Raw genomic sequence first — 22374 nt, 5'->3', positions numbered from 1 at the left:
AGGCTCTCTTGGGGCCAGAAGTTTGAGACCAGGCTGGGCAACATAGAGAGACCCTGTTCCTACAAATAATAAAAAAATTAGCCAGACATGGTAATGCATGTCTATAGTTCCAGCTACTAGGGATGCTGAGGTGAAAGGATCACTTAAGCCCAGGAGGTTGAGGTGATAGTGAGCCAAAATCATGCCACTGCACTCCAGCCTGGGTGACAGAGTAAGATCCTGTCTAAAAACAACAATAAATACATTTAAGTATACCAAAATTACACACTGTGTGTTTTCTGACCACAACTGAATAAAACTAGGAATTAAAAGCAAAAGTAAAACTGGCAAATCCAAAAGTATATAAAACTAAATATATAAAACTCTTCAACATATTCTTGCTCAGGGGCCAAAAATTTAATTTTTCAAAGGTGTCAATACAACCTACAGTTGTGAACAAATCTGATATAATCATTATAACAATCTCAATAGCACAGTTTTTAACAGAAATAATATGCTTTGGCTGTGTCCCCACCCAAATCTCATCTTGAATTGTAGCTCCCATAATTCCCTGTGTCATGAGAGAGACAGGGTGAGCCAATTAAATCACAAAAGTGGGTCTTTCCTGTGCTGTTCTTGTGATAGTGAATAAGTTCCAGGAGATCTGATGGGCTTATAGAGGGGAGTTCCTCTGCTAACGCCCTCTTGCCTTCCACCATGTAAGACATGACTTGCTCCTCCTTTGCCTTGTGCCATGATTTTTGTGAAGCCTCCCCAGCCATGTGGAAGTGTGTGCCAATTAAACCTCTTTTCTTTATAAATTACCCAGTCTTGGGTATGTTCTTAGTAGTAGCATGACAACAGACCAACCAATACAATAAATCTTGTGTAAAAGTTTAAACCTTGATTACAACTATAGCCAGAAACCCATGAAAAAGAACAAGGAGGCATTATACTTTCTGATTTCAAAACATACTAGAAGCTAAAATAAAAACGATGTGGTACTGAAACAAAGATAAACAAAGATAAACAGATGAAAGAACAGAATACGAGTGAAGAAATGAAACCCCCTTTAAAAGATCAAATGATCTTCCACAAAGTTGCCATGAGCACACAATAGAGAAAAGATAACCTTTTCAAAAAGTAATGTTGAAAACTGGATACCAGCCAGGTGCGGTGGTGGCTCACACCTGTAATCCCAGCATTTTGGAAGGCCAAGGCAGGTAGAGCACCTGAGGTCAGGAGTTTGAGACCAGCCTGACCAATATGGAGAAACCCCGTCTCTACTAAAAATACAAAATTAGCAGGGTGTGGTGGCACATGCCTGTAATCCCAGCTACTAGAGAGGCTGAGGCAGGAGAATCACTTGAACCTGGGAGGTGGAGGCTGCAGTGAGCAGAGATTGTGCCACTGCACTCCAGCCTGGGCAACAAGAGCGAAACTCCGTCTCAAAAAAAAAAAAAAGAAAGAAAGAAAACTGGATATCAACAGTGATAAAGCTGGATTATTTCCTTGAACCATATATGAAAAATATTTTAAATAAAAGACTCAGACATAAAAAATAACTAACCAATTTTTTAGAAATATAGAAGAAAAACATGACATTGGTCTTAGCAACATTTTTTTAGATACATTAAATGCATCAGCAACAAAGAAAATAACAGAAAAATTTAACTGCACTATCCTTCAAAATTTTTGCACCCAAATAAAATATTCAATAGAGTGACAATGCCTCATAAAAAATGTGTGAAAGTATTTGCAAATCACATGATAGGAGTTAATATTCAGAATATATAAACAAGTCTTTAAACAATACAGTTGAATAAGTTGATTTAGAAATGGTCAAATAATTGAACAAAATTCTTATAAAAAATATACACAAATAAGAAAATGCATTTAAAAGAAAATGCAAAATAACTATTTTGTAGAGAATTGCATAAAAATCACAGAAAATAAAATCACCTCACACTCATTGGAATGGCCACCATAATTTTTTTTTTTTTTTTTTTTTTTTTTTTTTTTTTAGATAGAGTCTCCCTCTGTGGCCCGGCTGGAGTGCAGTGGCGAGATCTCAGTTCACTGCAACCTTCGCCTCCCGGGTACAAGCAACTCTCCTGCTTCAGCCTCCTGAGTAGTTGGGACTACAGGCGCCTGCCACCACACCCAGCTAATTTTTTTTTTTTTTTGTATTTTTTTTTTAGTAGAGACGGGGTTTCACCATATTGGCCAGTCCGGTCTCAAACTCCTGCCCTTGTGATCTGCCCACCTCGGCCTCCCAAAGTGCTAGGATTACAAGCATGAGCCACCGTGCCTGGCCTAGAATGGCCACTATAATTTTTTAAAAAAACACCAAATCTGTTGATGATGCAGTGAAAATGAAACCCATGTCGATTGTTGGTGAAAATCAGGAGTGTAGCCATTATTTTAAAATGTTATAAATGTACCTCAAATAATCAAAAATAAAATTACCATAAAATACAGCAATCTCATTTATGAATCTATATCTATAACATGCAACACAGGACCTGGAAGATGTATTTGAACAGTCATGTTTATTGTATTAGTATTCACAAAAGTCAAAAGGCTGAAGCAACCCAAATGTCTTAATTTGGAAACACATTGAAAAATGTAATACATAAATACAATGAAATATTATTCAGCCTCATAAAATCTTGTCACATTTGAAGATAAACTGAGATTATGTCACCTGAAATAAGCCAGTAACAAAATAATGAATACTATATAATTCCACTAATATGAGATATTTTAAGTAGTCACACTCATAAAAACAGAAAGAGAAATGGTGTTTGTTGAGGGCTGGAGAGAAGGTAAAATGGGTTGTTGTTATTTAATGGGTATTGAGTTTTAGTTTTACAAGATGGAAAATTTCTGGAAGTCTCTTGTATAACAATGTGAATGTACTTAACATGCCTGAAATGTATACCATTTTTTTGAAACAGGATCTTACTCTGTCACCCAAGCTGGATTGCAGTGGCACAACTATGGCTCACTGCAGCCTCAAACTCCCAGGCTCAAGTAATCCTCTTCACTCAATCTCCCAAATAGCTAGGACCACAGGTGCATACCACCATGCCTGGCTATTAAAACATTTTTTGTGTGTGGAGAGAGGGGGACTTTATATGCTGCCCAGGCTGGTCTCAACATTTTGGGCTCAAGCGATCCTTCTGTCTTGGTCTCCCAAAATCCTGGTATTATAGATGTGAGCCACCACCATGCCTAGGCCTGAAGTGTACACTTAAACAGATTAAAGATGGTAAATTTTAGGACAGGCATGGTGGCTCATACCTATAATCCCAGCATATTGGGAGGCCGAGGCTGGCAGATCGCTTTAGATCAGGAGTTCGAGACCAGCCTAGCCAACGTGGTGAAACCCCATCTCTACTAAAAATACAAAAATTAGCTGCTCATGGTTGTCTACGTCTGTAATCCCAGCTACTCGGGAGGCTGAGGCAGGGGAATTGCTTGAACCCAGGAGGCAAAGATTGCAGTGAGCCGAGGTTATGCCACTGCACTCCAGCCTGGGCAACAGAGCAAGATTCCATCTCAGAAAAAGATGGTAAGTTTTATGTTATCTGTTTTTACAATAATAAAGGTTTTAAGAGAAAAACAGAAAAAAATACACAATTATAAATCCTTTCAAAAATTACCTTCAAATCACAAAAGTGTTTCTCTCACACACACAAAAGAAAAATTCATTATTAAACATATGGTGAAAATAAGACTATTTCCATAACTACTCACTTAGTCAAAACCACCACTAAAAATCAGCTAAAAATATATACATAAGCGATAACCAAAATTGGGATATTTATAAACACACACACATATATAATCTGATAATGATAGACATATGAATGGTTTATCTCTTTTTTTTTTCCCTCTCGAGATGAAGTCTTGCTCTGTCACCCAAGCCAGAATGCAATGGTATGATCTCGGCTCACTGAAACCTCCACCTCCTGGGTTCAAGTGATTCTCCCACCTCAGCCTCCCAAGTAGCTGGGATTAGAGGCGCACGCCACCACGCCCAGCTAATTTTTTGTATTTTTAGTAGAGACGGAGTTTCACCATGTTGTCCAGGCTGGTCTCAAACTCCTGACCTCAGGTGATCCGCCCGCCTCAGCCTCCCAAAGTGCTGGGATTACAGGTGAGAGCCACTGCGCCCAGCCTGGATGGTTTATCTCTTAATTCAAGCCCATATTGACTTAAAGTGTACAAACAAAATTGCAAATTGTCTAAAATTATAGTACGTAAGTAAAACAAAAAAATCACAATGAACTGATGTTAAGAAACCTACACTGGCGGGGCGCAATGGCTCACGCCTGTAATCCCAGCACTTTGGGAGGCCGAGGCAGGTGGATCACGAGGTCAGGTGATTGAGACCATCCTGGCTAACATGGTGAAACCCTGACTCTACCAAAAATACCAAAAATTAGTCGGGCGTGGTGGCGGGCGCCTATAGTCCCAGCTACTCGAGAGGCTGAGGCAGGAGAATGGCGTGAACCTGGGAGGCGGAGGTTGCAGTGAGCCGAAATCATGCCACTGCACTTCAGCCTGGGCGATAGAGCAAGACTCCATCTCAAAAAAAAATAAAGAAACCTACATTGAAAAAAACACACTAACATGTAACTGCAAAACAATAATAAGTAAAATGTTTACTCATATAATCTGGTATGCAACATTGATGTACCATTTAAAAAAATTGTCTAGATAACTACAGTATTTGACTGTAACTGTGTACTCATGGAAGGCAGGTATTTTGAATCATTGACAGGCACTGTGTGGCAGTAAAATTTTAGAGAAAACGCAGAATAATCATAAACAGAAGATTTTAATGAGAAACATTTAATAAATAAGCATTTAAAATAGAGATAATTTTTATGTTAATTGTATGCTATTCTTTCACAAAATGAAACTGCTGTAATCCAACTTTAGAAGCAAGGAATAGCCTTACGTTGCTAAAATATACATGTAATTTAATATATGTATTTATTATTAAATATTTATTTTGTATATATAATATATATATAGCAGAATATCATTAGAGTCTCATATAAAACGAATACTTATGAATAAATTATGTTATTGTTTAGATATAGGCTAGAGAAAGTGGGTGAAAAGCTTATAATTCCTTTTTGCCCGTAGCAAACTTAAATTTATAAGTAACTATATTAGTAAATATGGAGTGCCTACTAATTATCTAATTTACTTCAAACATAACATGTAAATTCTAGCTTATTGCTCCTAAATGTCTGAATCTAAAATTACAGGCATATTTGAAATAGAAATTAGAAATTAAAAACTTATAGAAAGGGTGACATTAATAAGATAGAGAAATAAAAGGTGCCCTATTTGTCTATTCCTCCACAGCAAGAAAATTTGTTGGCCATCCCTGACAAAAATACCTTATGAGAGTATCAGGCCTCATGGCTCAAACCCGTAATGACAGCTACATGGTATATTAAGGTTGGAGAATTGCTTCAGGCCAAGATTTCAAGACCAGCCTGGGTTATGTAGCAAGACCCCATCTCCAAAATAAGTGCCTTTAAGAGATCTTTAAGGTCCAGGGATGAAGTTGTGAAATTCTGCTAAAGCCAAAGATTGAGGGGTGTTCTCTTCAGAAAGCAGGCTCTCATTTCGGTGGCAAACTACAGGACCCCTGGTCTTGGCTACAGGACAGGAAATGGCCAACCCAACTTGGTCCCACTGAGAATTCTGAATTTACTCTGTAATTATTTCAAAATCCTTTCAGCCACAGTCTGGGAGAGGTTCTGTCCTTTCACAGGCCTGGAGGAAGACACCCGTTTATAGCCATGCAGGCAGGCCTGCAGACCCTGGCTTTTAATGTGGTGCCTTTAGCAGTTCAAAATCTCAGTTCCAGCTTCCTGGGCCACAGCTTATGGCCAGTTCTCTTTACCTAGAAACCAACACAGTGTGACCCGAAGAAATCCTCTGTGGTACTCAGCAAAAGCCGTACTCATTTACATCCCGATTTAAGGTACATTATATACAGACCCTACTGCAAAAACCTGCCCTAGTGTCTGCCCTACAGAGCAAAGTCTTGAAGGATATCCAATCTGTCCAAAAATAATATGGGAATTACAACTATCCAAGCCCCTTGTAACAAGCCAACTAAAGGTGGACCCTAGTGCAGACCCAGCAATCTTGTGACCAAGCTACAACCCCTCTCCATCACAAACCCAGAGGGAATCCCATCACCCTGGGGGCCCAATGGAAGAAGATCTTTACCTCCTGAAACTAGTTTATAGAAACTTGAAGAGGTGTTTGCTCCTTCAAATTCAGACACCAAATGCAAAATTATATTGTGCACCTTGTCAATGCTTCTATTTTAACATAGCACTGAAGTATATGGCAGAATAATTAGTCAAAACAATTTTCAAAAAGCCATTGAAACTGAAGACAAATAAGTAAAAATTTGCTGTTTGTAGATTACATCTTATATATAGAAAACCATAAGCAGCACATTAAAACCTAAGTTAATAAACTCAATAAATTAGCAAAATATAAAATTAAAATACAAGTTATATTTCCATACACTTAAAACGAACTATCTGGTAAAATAGACAAAAAAAAATCTTATTTACGATAGCATTAAAATAATAAATTTCTGGCCGGGTGTGGTGCTCACGCCTGTAAACCCAACACTTTGGGAGGCTGACGAGGGCGGATAATCTGAGGTCAGGAGTTCGAGACCAGCCTGGCCAACATGGTGAAACCCCATGTCTACTAAAAATACAAAAATTAGCCAGGCATGGTGGCGAGTGCCTGTAATCCCTGCTACTTGAAAGGCTGAGGCATGAGAATCACTTGAACCCGGGAGGCGGAGTTTACAGTGAGCTGAGACCGCACCATTGCACTTCAGTCTGGGCAAGAAGAGTGAAACTCCATCTCAAAAAATAAATAAATAAATAAATTTCTGAGAACAAATTTGACCAAGGAGATAAAAACTCTTTACACTGAAAGATATAAGATAGCTAGGAAAAGAAAGAGAAGACAAAAATAAATTTAAAAATGTTTCATGTCTATGAGTTGAAAGAATATAGATTCAATAAATATAGGTTCAATAAGCTCCCTATAAAAATTCCAGTGGCAAGTTTTTTTCACAGTAATGGAAAATACAAGACTAAAGATTACATGAAACTACAATAAACTCTGAATAGCCAAATCAAACTTGAGGGGAAAAAAAAGCAGAATGACATCATATTTTATAATTCCAAACTATCTTTCAAAAATATACTAAAGAAAAAGGATGAAATGTGCAGAAAAATTAAAAAATTCAATGGAACAGAAACCACTACTCTATTCATGTCAGACACAATGCAAAAAGAGAACTTAAGAAATAGCTTAACATAGAATTTTTGAAAATAATGCAGATATTTGTATGTCCCTAAAAACAATGAAAAAGCAGTCAGACTGTGCAATCTCTTATATGCCATGAGGACTTTGGCTCTCACTGTAAACTTGAAGGAAAATGACTGAAAGGAAAATAGAATCTTTAGAGAATTTAAAAGCATAAGACAGAAAATGTCCCTATGTGAGAGCAAAGAAAAAAAAAAATACAAACTCAGGCTTCCAGAAACTGTATCCTTTGGAACACAGCTTCCGAAATGACATTTTAAGGACTTGCTTTCTCCTTGACCTTTGGATCTCTCATCTGTGCCATCTGTTGTACTGGCTTTCACTCTCACCTACCTGGGGGTTTGGCTACCATCTCATGTCTCTTCATATTCCAGGGCTCTTTTCCTTGTTCCAGACAGGTGATCAGGTCTGGCTTAGAGACAGCAATACCTGTTTTTTAAAAAATAAGTAACATGCATCTTGCTCATATTCTCCAATTACCAACTTAGTAATGTGCTCAGTAAAGGGGATGTAATACAATATTCTAATACATTTATCCCAAAATACTAATTTATGACAGAAATTTCTAAATATTTAGAAAATACTGTATATTTGTAGGTTCTTAATTCACTACCCAGTACTACCGAATAAAAAAATTGGTGGTAGCAATTAGTTTTTAAGGTGTGGGCAACAATATTTTACACCACTAAATTTCTGGAATTACCACTATTCTAGAGTGAGGGATACAGATCAGCTCAGCAATGTGGAAAGTTCAGTTCAAGGTGAAACATCTTGAAGAAATTTTTTTTTCTACACTGACAAATCCTTATGATTTTCTTGAAAACAGGGATTATGAAACTCATTTATGCAAAGCATAATTATCAAAAATTACCAAATTACCAAAAAACATTCTATAAAACACAAAAAACAAAAAACAAAAATAAAGCCTTTGGAGTATATTAGGAATTCAGTATTGAAGTTATCCTCACCCAGGAAGACCAGATTTCTGTAGTTCTCTAACATCACATCCCTATATAAATTCTGCTGAACAGTGTCCAGGCATTGCCACTCCTCCAGAGAGAATTCTACAGTCACATCCCTAATTGTCAGTGGTCCCTGAAAAACACACAAACACAGACACACATATATTTACCAAATGGTCATGGACAGAATTTTTAATGTCACTCAAGGTGTAATTAGAGAGTAGAGAGAACAGGTTCTGCCTTATTGGAGTGACCAAAATTATCCAAGAAAATATTTTTTTAACACAGAAATATTCTCTAATGTATTCTCTGACTCTAAAAAACACACCCCCATACACATTTACCCAGTGGCCAGGGCAGAATTTTTAATGTGTCTCAAGGTCAAATGAGAGAGTAGAGAACTGGTTCTGACTTATAGCAAGTCTGTTTCTGAATTTTTTTTTTTGTTTTGAGTTTCTATATTTCTAACAAGTTCACCAGTAATGCCAATGTTTTTGGCCCAAGAAGAATATTTTGTCAAACATCCACTAAGTAAAAGAGCCTGTGTTTTTCCTAACATTGCTGGACTGTAAGAAAAAAAAAAAATGACAGTTTTTACTTGCCAAAGACAGATATATGCAAATAAAACCTAAGAAAGAGGGGCAGCTACCAGATAAAATGTGATGGTTTATGCACATCCGCTGCATAAAAATAATTTATAATGAAAAGAAAAATAATTAGCTTTCTAGTAAAAAAAATCTGTAGGAGACCTCCTTAACCAAGTGAATCATTAATATTACTTGCACTAGGACAAATTTTTATGATGTGCTGATGCACAAAAGGACACATCATCACCACTGTGACATTTTCTCCCAGAAGTAAATTGTAGTTTGAATTCAACCATAAAGAACCATCAGTTTTATACCAAGTTCAAGATACAGATATCTCCCATGTTCTGTAATTTTTAATAGTGATTTTAAGTAGTTTTCTTTAGCACCCTAGAAAGCAAGTATTTCCTCATATTTTTTCAGGACTTTCTGGGTAATAAATGCCATCCTCTTTAAATAAACACTTTCTTAATCCTGCTCTCTATAGTTAATGAAGAACACAGATGGAACCTCAACATTACAAGTTTTCCATCTTTTTTAAGAACCCCTTTCTTCTCCAATAGGAATCTTGAGTATTCACACCTTCCCAGCCACAAAGGGAACATTTTTAATACAGTAGATTATAAATTCATGAAGAAAATTCTGCGTGGCATAGAAGGAGCTATGATGCAGAAGGCTCTGGTATATGGGAAAAAACATATTTTTCAGAGACCCTTGACTATTATAAGAATTTTTAAAAGTAGTTAAAACAAACTTATTAAGGAGGAAAAACAAGTAGAGAAGTAAAGGTTTGCATGTAAAAATGCATGGCATTTCAGAAGGCAGAGTGGACACAGCTCTTGATATGAGACCTGTTTAGCTGAAAAAAAAAAAGCCATTCTTTTCCTCCTTCTCCTCTGGAATTCCTGCTTAGATGAAATTTTCTGCACAAATTACACCTGCATCTTGAGAATATTCCTTTAAAGGTGTCAGCACCACCCATTTACCTGCTACCACCACACCCACTGGCAGAAGGACCAAGACCTACAGAAACATTCCATCCATTTCTGTCCTTTATACTAGTAGAGATTCAGGAACAATGAGCTTCTCTATGAAAATAAAAATATAAGTTTCTTCTTTTCTGTCCTCAGATGCCCTCCTCTGCCACAGACAGCAGCAATTTCTACTACAGTAATGGTAATATGGGCCACACTGCCTTGTCTCTCCCAAACCCAAACAGAACAGGCCCTGTGACCACCCTTTAGTGCAAAGGTTTCTACCTTAAGTCTCATGAATGTCTTGAACCCTTCATTGTTGATTCTGGCCTCACCTTGGAATTATACGAGAGACTTAACTAAAACAACAAGTATGATTCCACCTAAAACAATAAACAAAACCTGTGGGAAAAGCTGAAGTAAGGATTTTTCTGCAAATTGGCCATGTAATCCTAATTAGAGGTCTAGGCTTATAACCACTTAGCTAGGCATTTAATCTGAAGCTTTAATGAGCTTACAAATCACTTAGTAATTTTGGGCCCACTCTATGTAATGTGATGCTGCAGGTTTGAAAAGGGTCCAAAATGAATGTTTTAAACAAGTCCCCTGTCAATGTTGATGTTGCTCTCCCTGGGCTCATGATCAGCATTAGTTAGAGAAAGCAGGCACAGCACAGAGTCCCTTACACTCAGCACTCTTGTCACAACACAAATACTTCTAGGGCAAATGAAGACAACCACTCTCCATCCTAAAGTATCATATTCTTTGCTGGCTCTGTAGAGTATACAGAGGAAATAGAAAACAGCCATGTCTGAATAAGTCTGCATTTAAATAACATGTACAAGTGTACTGATGGAATGTTTATTAAACATTGTGCTCTACGTGCTCAAGAGGATGTTACAGAGTACTGTGCTGGGAATAACACATTATGTGACTTAATCCTCATAACAACCTTGGGAGTTGGTATTAAGTGTTTAATAATTCCCAGGATTTAGATAAAGGGCACAGCATTTTAATTTTTATAGTTTCTCTGTCATTAATTTTTTATAAAATGTATAGAATAAAATACATTTTATAAAAAATAGATAAGAGGGATAAAGGAAAAATTTAATGTAGTTTAGAGGAATTTTTATTGTGTTTATATTTAATTTTTTGTGATTTGTGGAGCAACTACTGATTTGTAAGAATAGAAAACAAGTTGCTAAATGGAATGTCTCTGCAAGCACTGGTTTTAATAAAAAATTTAAAAAGACCCTGAAATACATACTTTATTATTCCCATTTATCTGCTTTTGGATTTCAGAAAATTGTGAGCACCACTTCTAGAAAGACAGCAGGATTCACCAACCAAAACTCTGATCTTATTAAATCAGTTATCTGAGGCAAGACTCCAGGGTGGGGACAGGACTAAATAAAGCCCCCAAGTAGGAACTGAACAGAACTGGAGCAGGGAGTGCAGCCTATGTAGAATTTGTTCTCTATGCCACTGGGGTACTTCCAGTTCTGTTTCCTAAGCTTACCTAAGAAAAACTTAAATCCCAGAGTTCATGTAACTTTAATCTTTTTTAAGCTACTGCCCTGTCAATTTCATAATATATACTAATAATCCATTTAAACAAATATCTTAAGGATATCTAGAATAATTTTATTAGAAGATAAATATGTATTCTTAGCAAAATAAAAGAAATAAAAATAATAACAATTCTTCTGTCCATAAACATCCCGTCAGGTGATGACATCAGAAGTCACAACAATATTGTTTTTTGTTTTTGTTTTTTAGACAGAGTCTCGCCCTGATGTCCAGGCTGGAGTGCAATTACTCAATCACTCAATCTTGGCTTACTGCAACCTCCGCCTCCTGGGTTCAGGCGATTCTCCTGCTTCAGCCTCCCAAGTAGCTGGGATTACAGGTGCCCACCAGCACACCCAGCTAATTTTTTATTTTTTTAGCAGAGATGGGGTTTCACCATTGTTGGTCAGGCTGGTCTTGAACTCCTGACCTCGTGATCCACCCGCCTCGGCCTCCCAAAGTGCTGGGATTACAGGCGTGAGCCACCACACCCGGCCTAATATTGTTTATTTTTTATTTGGGTTACTTATGGCCCAAATAAACCCCAAGTTTCTTTGCACAAATCTATTTATTATGTCAACCATATGATGCTTAATTCATCGTTTGTCCAGTTGCTGGTCTGGACTAAAAGTTCATGGATGGTAGGGACCATGACTGCTACATCTGTTATTCTAATGGCCATATGAGATGGAAGCATTTAGTTTATCTGTTCGAATCTCCAGAACTTCTTCTTTTCCTCCCAAGTACCAGGAATCTGAAGAAACTGTCGTCTGGGTACCAACCAAAGACATCTCTTGAATGAGGTATGACCCATTTCTCTTACACTGAGACAGAAGCAGAGTTAACCACTCTTGTCAGCCAGACAATTCTGCTCTGGAAATCCTCAAATGTCTCAAAGACGCCTAGGTGAGAGGATTCCCAGTGACCGTGCACTGATGGCCCAATTGTAAGCCAGACAGAAGAGATTTAGGTTGATTCTAAATAGAAAATGGAACTGCCCTGGTAAAGCTCCAGAACCTGGATCACCTGTCCTGATTTGCTAGCTTTTGGGTAAGAGGTAGGACAAAAATGTTCTACTCCAGTATCACATTTTAGGAGTAGGTATAGTTGCAGTCATGGCTGTGGATACTTTGTAGCCTTGATCTCTCACTCCTAAGATGCTTCTTTTTACTTACAGATTCCGCTATCAGATTCTATTTATACCAGGATCCTCTCATGTAACTGTAGCAGGTCACTGGACAAGACTTGAAAAGCTCAAAGAGCCACACTATTAAAGGGGGGCTTTAAGATGTCTATGTTGACATCTCACAATGCAGAAAATTCCTCCTATTGGTTTTCATTACCTTCTTAATCTAAAACCTGGCCCTGTCTTGTGAATCTCAGGCAGAGGTCAGCTCTTATGTGCAGATTCTTGGTCAGATCAAACTGGCTCTGCATTCTTGGGTGTTACAGCAAGCGGAGTACAATCAAAGAGAGATGTTCTCCTAGAGGCTGTTCTAGCACATCCTAAGTAATATGTCTGCCTAAAAAGAAAAACCCGAGGCAACACGGATATAAGTAGACAGTTTATTTGTTCCACCTTTGAGGATTGTAACCTGGGAGCAAAGATTCAAGTTGCCCGGAATCTACACTTTGATTAGCAGCAGTTACAAGTGGATTTGTAAAGGCAAAAAAAAAAAAAAAAAAAAAAAAACCAGGGACAGAGTGGGATGGTACAAAAATGTTTGTCAGTAACAAATGGTTTTGGGAGTGAGAGATCAAGGCAACAAAGTATCTAGAGTCATAACCACAACTATACCTACCTTTCTTATTTATTTATAGAAATAACATTGACTTTTGATTGGATATACATCATTAAGGTTTACAGCTTAAGTTATAGTGTTCAGTGTCACATTTTTAGTTAAATTGATAGCTACTTGTGGCAATTGTGAATGGTTTCAGGAGATGAATACATAGCTCAAAGGGGGGGAGACATAATTGTGCTCTCATTTTTTTTTTTTTTTTTTTTGAGATAGAGTCTCACTTTGTCACCCAGGCTGGAGTGCAGTGGCGCAATCTCGGGTCACTGCAACCTTCGCCTCCCAGGTTCAAGCAATTCTCTGCCTCAGCATCCTAAGTAGCTGGGATTACAGGTGCCCACGACCACGCCCAGCTAATTTTTGTATTTTTAGCACAGACAGGGTTTCACCATGTTGGCCAGGCTGGTCTTGAACTCCTGACCTCGTGATCCACCTGCCTCAGCCTCCCAAAGTGCTGGGATTACAGGTGTGAGCCACTGCACCCAACCTGGGCTCTCATTTTAATGTCTCTCTGAGTTTGACAACTAAAAGGACTTGTATTCCTCAGATAAACGTCTTTTTATTTTCCAAATCTTAAGACCTACATTCAGAATTTGGAGCTGCAGATTTAGGCTCTGGATGGGTGGAGTGGCAGCAGGTGTCACTTGCATATTTGTGGACATTTTAGCCAGAGGAGATACAAGAAAGTGAAGATTCTCATGTCTACATGTCTACTCAGTGCACACATGTTACTCTGATTGGGTTTCTGAGCTCCATGTTCTGTGAGTCAGTTTCAGGTCTGAAGATACAAGAGTCATTGAAAGAGGTAAAATGTTGATTGCTGCCCTGAAGTTTGTAGAAATCTGGTCTAGCTTCTCTAGAAGTGACTGTAGTGGCCTATAGATATCAAATAGGCAGATACACAATTCTTCCTGCATATTTAAGAGACAGCACATACTGTGTAGCATAATTGTGAGGTGACTGGAAGCCTGAGAGGGAAAGTCCCTTCTAGAGTAAAGCTTGGCTGGCACCTTATGTGTTTATATCAAGTCTGGTAATTCTAGACAGTGTTTGGAATATATAACGAAAAGAAAAACTTTCTACAGCCCCAGAGAAACACAATGATAGAACAAAAAGAAAACTGTTTTATTACACAATTAAACTAGAATGTGAAGTGCATCATGGTCAATCTGCTTAAGAGACTGCAAAGACAGAAAGATGTTCATCATAATGAGTCCATAAGTAGAAAAATTTACACCACCATGTCATACATAATTCATTCTAAATTCACTTGATAATTGAAAAGGCCTTCCATGTATGCTACATGGTTATATTCAACGCCAAAATAAACCTTATCACATCTTCATGACAAGAGGCAGTTTTGCCACTTAAGCCTGGTGGCTGCTGAAGGTAGGCTCTCACTCTTCTACAAAAATGGTTGATTAGGATGCTGTCATTTTGGCTATTTACATTTTAAAACAATGGCTCTCTACTCCCTGAGACTGGGCTAGAGCACTCCTGCTTGCCCTCCCCTGGTCACCAGTGTCCTCTCTTGACTCCTACCATCTGCCACCAAGGCACAGCCCACAGCACAGGGCTCACAGCTGGCAGCTCACATCTTATGTGAACCTGAACTGCCATAGCAGCACTCCAGTGCCACATCAGAGTGAAGCCTGAGCTGCAGGAGGAGAGCTTGCAGGCCTCCTGGGTAGAACTGCACCTTCACAATAAAGGGAATGGAAGAAGTGTTTCAGCCTCAGTGCCAATTTATAATGGTGACATGAAAAAATACTGCTGGATTTGCAGTATGAGTCTGGGTAGAGATCCCTCCAAGAGTCATCCCTGTGACAGCCCACCTCATTCAAAAACACCATGGGATATGCATAAGGCTTCTAAAACAGACACCCAAAGCATTTGAGAGAAAAACAGCTTTCAAATGAGCAAGATTTTATTGAGAGAAATAAAGAAGTTAAAAGCATCTGAAGAAAAACTCAAATTAGACTAAGATTTATCGAAATAGCCAGAAAATATTCCCCTAAAAAGAATTTCTCTCTAAGCATCCAGAGTGCACAGCTACTCTCAGGATGAGAAACGTGAGCATTATAAAGAAATTGTGCATATTTTCAGCAGAATTTCATAAAGTTTCTCTTTCATCTCTGCTGCTCTCTCATCTCCTAGCCATTGAATGGGGGATCTATGTTGAAATACATCTGACAACTTCCACCAGCACTTTTTGATGAAGAATTGGAATCCCTCTCTGTTCATATAGTAGAACATATTCGAGCTTGCAACATAGTTAACTAAAGAGATATTATGGTTTTTGGATGGCCATGTCACCTGTGTTTGTCCTGTAATAGCATTCCAAGTTAGTGAAATACAAGACACTAAAATTATGCTTACCTAGAGTTATCCCTATTAGATAGATTAATAAGCATTTCAGACTAATATCTACTGTAACAATTTTGTAGTAAATTTTTTGAACATTAGATATAAATATCTAAGTATATATAATTTTAATGTACTAGTCATAATAAATGTAAAATTTTTTTAAAATGTCTGTAATCACTGGGCGCCATGGTTCATGCCTGTAATCCCAGCACTTTGGAAGGCCAAGGTGGGTGGATCACCTGAGGTCGGGAGTTTGAGACCAGCCTGACCAACACGGTGAAATCCCATCTCTACTAAAAATACAAAAATTCACTGGGCATGGTGGTGGGTACCTGTAATCCCAGCTACTTGAAAGGCTGAGGCAGGAGAATTGCTTGAACCTGGGAGGCAGAGGTTGTGGTGAGCTGAGATCATGCCATTGCACTCTAACCTGGGCAACAAGAGCGAAACTCCATTGGAAAAACAAAACAAAACAAAAAAAAGTCTGTTATCATAATTCAGTTAAAATACTTTATATTTCAAAAGTATAAATAACAATATTAAAAGGCCTGATTCATTGAAAGTAAATTTTGTGGCCTTATATTGATACTATTGTAGAAAATACTTTTTTTTTTTTTGAGGCGGAGTCTCGCTCTTTTGCCCAGGCTGGAGTGCAATGGCGTGGTCTTGGCTCAACGCAACCTCCGCTTCCCGGGTTCAAGCGATTCTCCTGCCTCAGCCTCCAGAGTAGCTGGGACTATAGGCGTGTGCCACCACACCTGGCTAATTTTTGTATTTTTAGTAGAAACGGGGTTTCACCATGTTGGCCAGGCTGGTCTCCAACTCCTGACCTCGTGATCCGCCCACCTCGGCCTCCCAAAGTGCTGGAATTACAGGTGTGAGCCACCGTGCCTGGCTGAAAATATTTTTTAAAGTATATAAATGCAGGTTGCCTACAAACACTACACATAACTATGCTAATTGTTCTGAAGTAATAAACAGAAACCAAAGTACAGCTAAAGACTTCACTGTTCAGTTTATATACTGAACTGCTTTCTTTTGCAGTGTGAGTACTTCAGCCTGAAAATATTAGATAGTTACCTTGGACAATCAGTTTTCTGTTAAAAAAAAAAAAAAAAAAACTACTCAGTATCTTTTAGTCTTTATCATTCTGTATGGCTAAATTTAATCCTATTTTTGTGCTCCACTTTTGCGTGTTTTTAAAATTAGCTTTGATATAAACAAATCTGTGTTGACTTTAAAAGACTAAAAATGAAAGGAAAAAAACTTTGCCAAAGCAAAAACAAAACAATGAATCTGAAGTCCTAGCTAATGACAACCTTGAGTAAAAAATAATGACAAAAGGTTTACTTAGCTGTTAATATAATTTATGTATATTTCAAAATAACAAAGATAAATGTACATATCATCTAAATGCTTTAAGATGCTAAGTGCTTATTTCAAGATAGAAGAATAAAGCTTTTCATTTCTAATTTATATTTTTTTCTACAACAGCCAGGTTTTCTGGATGTGTTCTTGAATTCCTGGACATCTGAATTTCAGTACACATTGGATTTAGGCATCTAAGGGGCAGCCTTGGGCACACTTTGTGCACTTGAAAGAATGCTTATGGGGAAAAAAGCAGAAGAGAGAAACGTGTTATAAAAATTCCATGGGTACACATGAATAAAGCAAGTTCTTAGAAACCTATGAAGAGACTTTAATTCTGACACAACAGTAGGAGACTACAACACCCCACAGAAACTATTAGACAGATCCTTGAGACAGAAAATAAACAAAGATAACATTCGTAAACTTGACACTTGACCAAATAGTCCTAATAGATATCTACAGAACTCTATGTAAAAACAACATAATATACATTATTCTAATCACCATGTGAAACAAACTCTAACATTTACCACACAATTAGAAATAAAACAATACTCAGCAAATACAAAAATCCCTACATTATACCAACCACACACGGAGACAACATATTGTTGAAAATATAATTCAACTACAAAGAAAACCACTTGAAAACATACAATTATATGAAAATTAAACAACCTGCATTTAAATGACTTTTGGGCAAATAATGAAATTAAGACAGAAATCAAGAAGTTGTTTGAAACAACTGAGAATAAAGATACAGCATACTAGAATTGCTGCAACACAGCTAAGGCAGTGGTAAGAAGGAAATTTATAACACTAAATGCTCACATCAAAATGTTAGAAAGATCTTAATTTAGTGACCTAATATCACAAAATAAAGTATGAGAAGCAAGAGCAAACCAATTCTAAGCTAGCAGAACGCGAAAAATAACCAAAAGCAGCTCTGAACTGAAGGAGACTTAGACATGTAAAACTATACAAAAGATCAAGAAATCCAGGAGTTAAATCTTTGAAAAAAAATTGATACGATATACTACTGGCTAGATTAATGAAGAAATAAGAGCCAAATAAACACAATTAGAAATGACAAAGGGACATTATTACTGATCTCACAAAAATACAAGTAACTACTGAAGTCTACTATGCACATCTCTATGCACACAAACAAGAAAATCTAATAGTAATAAATAAATTCCTGGACAAATACATCCTGCCAAGACTGAACACAGATATATCCTGCCAAGACTCCACACAAAAGAAAACGAAGCCCTTAATAGACCAATAACAAGCTCCAAAATTGGATTAGTAATATATAGCCTACCATCCAAAAAATTCTGAGGACCAGAGAAATTTGCAGCTGAAATCTGTAAGATGAACAAAGAAGAGCTAGTACCATTTCTGCTAAAAGTATTCCAAAAAAAATGAGAAGGAAATCTTCCCCAACTCATTATATTAGAACACAATCATTCTGATACTAAAACCCGGCAAAGATAAAATGGAGAAAGAAAACTTCAGGTAAGCCGGGCGCAGTGGCTAGCCAGGAGCTGTAATCTCAGCTCTTTGGAGGCCAAGGCGGGCAGCTCACCTGAGGTCGGGAGTTCGAGACCAGCCTGACCAACATGGAGAAACCCCATCTCTACTAAAAATACAAAATTATCCGGGTGTGGTGGCGCATGCCTGTAATCCCAGCTACTTGAAAGGCTGAGGCAGGAGAATTGCTTGAACCCAGGAGACGGAGGTTGTGGTGAGCTGAGACTGCGCCATTGTACTCCAGCCTGGGCAACAAGAACGAAACTCAGTCTCAAAAAAAAAGAAAGAAAACTTCAGGCCAATATCCTTCATAAACACTGATGTAAAAATCCTTAGCAAGGCTGGGCACAGTGGCTCACACCTGTAATCCCAGTGCTTTGGGAGGCCGAGGCAGGTAGATCACAAGGTCAGGAGTTCAAGACCAGCCTGGTCAATTTGGTGAAACCCCGTCTGTACTAAAAATACAAAAAAAATTCGCCACTGAACTACAGACTGGGCAGCAGAGCAAGCCTCTGTCTCAAAAACAAAAACAAAAAATCCTCAGCAAAATATTGGGTAATCAAATCCAACAGCCAACAGCACATCAAAAAGCTAATCCACTATAATCAAGTAGGCTTTATCTCTGGGATGTAAGATTGGTTCATCATAAACAAATCAACGTGATTTATTACATAAACATAAAGACAAAAACTGCAAGATTATCTCAGTAGATGCAAAAAAAAAAAAAACACAAAAAAAACGCTTTCAACAAAATTTAACATCGTTTATGTTAAAAGCCCTCAACCAATTAGGCGTTGAAGGTACATACTTCAAAATAATGAATTATCTATGACAGACCCACAGCCAACATACTGAATGGAATGGACACAAGCTGGAAGCATTTCTCTTTAAAAAATGGCACAAGACAAGAATGTCTTCTCTCATCACTCCTATTCAACATAGAATTGGAAGACCTAGCCACAGCAATCAGGTGAGAGAAAAAAAAAAGGCATCCAAATGGGAAGAGAGGTTGTCAAACGATCTTTGTGTGCAGACAACATGATTCTGTATCTAGAAAAGACTATAGTCATGACAGAAAAGCTCTTTAAACTGACAAACAACTGCAGAAAAGTTTCAGGATACAAAATAAATGTACAAAAATCAATAGCACCCATGTACATCAACAATATCTGAGCTAAAAGCCAAATCAAAAACAAAATCTCATTCACAACTGCCACAGAAAAATAATTATGTAGAAATACAGCTAACCAGAGGGGTGAAAGATCTCTATGACAAAAATAAAAAACAAAACAAAACAAAAAAAATTGCTTAAATAAGTCAGATATGAAAAACAAATGGAAAATCATTTTATGCTCACGGATAGAAAAGATCAATATCATTAAAATGGGCATACTGCCCAAAGAAATCTACAGATCTAATACTATCCTATCAAACTACCAAAAATATTCTTAACAGAACCAAAATAATCCATTTTAAAATTCATATGGAACAACAACAAAAAAGCCCAAATAGCCAAGGCAATCCTACACAAAAGGAACACAGCTGGAGGCCTTACATTACCAAACTTTAAACCACAGGGCTATAGTAAAAAAAGCAGCATGGTACTGGTACAAAAACAGGCTCAGAGACCAAAACAACAGATTAAAGAGCCCCAAAATTTATTCTGCACACCTACAACCATCTGATCTTTGACAAAGCTGACAAGAGGAATTTGAGAAAAATTCCTTATTTAATAAATTTTGCTGGAATAACTAGCTAGCATTATGTAGAAGATTGAAACTAGACCCCTTTCTTACACCATATATAAAAATCAACTCAAGATTGATTAGGCCAGGCACCGTGGTTCACGCCTATAATCCCAACACTTTGGGAGGCCAAGGCGGGCAGATTGGCTGAGGTCATGAGTTTGAGACCAGCCTGGCCAATATGGTGAAACTCCATCTCTACTAAAAATACAAAAATTAGCCGGGCGTGGTGGTGGGCACCTGTAATCCCAGCTACTCAGGAGGCTGAGGCAGGAGAATTGCTTGAACCTGGGAGGTGGAGGTTGCAGAGAGCCGAGATTATCCCACCACACTCCAGTCTGACGACAAAGCAAGAGTCCATCTCGGAAAAAAACAAAAAGAAAAAGTAGGCAAAAGACATCAACAGATACTTTTCAAAAAAAGACATACATGTGGTTAACAAGGATATAAAAAAATGCTCATCACTAATCATTAGAGAAATGCAAACAAAAACCACAATGAGGCATCATCTCACACAAATCTGAATGGCTATTATTCGAAAGTTAAAAAGAATCACAGATGCCGGTAAGGTTGTAAAAGGAATGCTTATACACTGCCGGTGGGAGTGTGAATTAGTTCAACCATTGTGAAAAGCAATGTAGTGATGTCTCATGTAAGTAAAAACAAATTACCATTTGACCTAGCAACCTCTTAATTGGGTATATACCCAAAGAAATATAAATTATTCCATCATAACACATGCACATGCATGTTCATTGCAGTACCATTCACAATGGCAAAGACATGGAATCAACCTAAATGCCTATCCATGGTAGACTGGATAAAGAAAATATGGTATGGGCAGGTATGGTGACTCATGCCTCTAATCCAACACTTTGGGAGGCCAAAGCTGGTGGATTGCCAGAGCTCAGGAGTTTGACAGCAGCCTGAGCAATATGGCAAAACCTCATGCCTACAAAAAATAGAAAAAGAAAAAATTAGTGGGTGTGGTGGCATGTGACTGTAGTCCCCGCTACTTGGGGGGCTGAGGTAGGAGGATTGCTTAAGCTCAGGAGATTGAGGCTTCATTGAGCCTAGATCACACCACTCCACTTCAGCCTGGGTGAAAGAGTAAGACCCTTTCTTCAAATATAAATAAAATAAAAGATTTAATAAAAACAAAATATGGTACATAAGCATCATGGAATACTATGTGGCCATAAAACAAAAAAAAAAAAAAAAGAAAAGAAACAAAATCATGTCCTTTGTAGCAACGTGGATGGAGCTAGAGACCAGTATTCTTAGAAAACTAATGTAGAGACAGTAATCCCAGCACTTTGGGAGGCCGAGGTGGGTGGATCACCTCAGGTCAGGAGTTCGAGACCAGCCTGGCCAACATGGTGAAACCCCGTCTCTCCAAAAATACAAAAATTAGCTGGTGTGGTGGCAGGCATATGTAATCCCAGAGTCTCAAAAAATAATAATAAATAAATACATGTTACCATTTATAAGTAAGAGCTAAATGATAAGAATGCATAGACACAAAGAAAACAATAGATACTGAGGGCAAGTTGATGGTGGATGATGGGAGGACAAAAAAGATCAGAAAAAATACCTGTTTGGTGCAAAGTTTAGTATCTCAGTGACAATATAATCTGCACACCAAACCCGCATGACACAATTTTACCTATATAACAAACCTGCATGTGTACTCAAGAACAAAAAATAAAAGTTAAAAGGAAAAAAATCCATGAGTTAGTTTGAGAGAGTGCAATGTAGGTGATAGGACTGGTTTGTGCTACAGATAGTGGCCCAGGTGTGACTCTACTCTAATTTATTTCTGGGTTCATGCAGGCAGATGAGATTACGAACAGGTGGTCCAGAACCCTAGGTTGGTGGAGAAAACAGGTTGCTGCTGCAGATTCAGTGTCTGGGGGTGAGGATATGCCAGGAGACTTGTAGACACTTGTGGGTTTTTGGCAAAAAAAATTAGGATAAAAATGCTGTGGTGAAATTCCTGAGGGTGGTGTCTAGCCCTGGGAGTGGTGTAGACACCTCAATGTCTAGTGGGTGTGTTTGTGACTGGGTAGAAATCCTGTGCTGACAGCTGT

The 22374-nt window shown here is 37.9% G+C and overlaps 2 protein-coding genes across 2 annotated transcripts in view; one reads left to right on the top strand and one right to left on the bottom strand.

Moving 5' to 3' along the window:
* Positions 1-22374, top strand: part of LOC100936299 (zinc finger protein 208) — a 255057-nt gene that overhangs the window by 112169 nt on the left and 120514 nt on the right. The window lies entirely within an intron of this gene.
* The window catches only part of LOC100443599 (zinc finger protein 257), a 247528-nt gene that overhangs the window by 216752 nt on the left and 8402 nt on the right, over positions 1-22374 (bottom strand). The window contains 2 exon segments of the mRNA XM_024237296.3: positions 7711-7806; positions 8346-8472. Coding sequence (XP_024093064.3) covers positions 7711-7806; positions 8346-8472 — 223 coding nt within the window.

This window comes from Pongo abelii, chromosome 20 (genome assembly GCF_028885655.2).
Source record: "Pongo abelii isolate AG06213 chromosome 20, NHGRI_mPonAbe1-v2.0_pri, whole genome shotgun sequence".
Taxonomy (NCBI): Eukaryota; Metazoa; Chordata; class Mammalia; order Primates; family Hominidae; genus Pongo; species Pongo abelii.
This window is presented reverse-complemented; position numbering and strand designations above follow the sequence as displayed.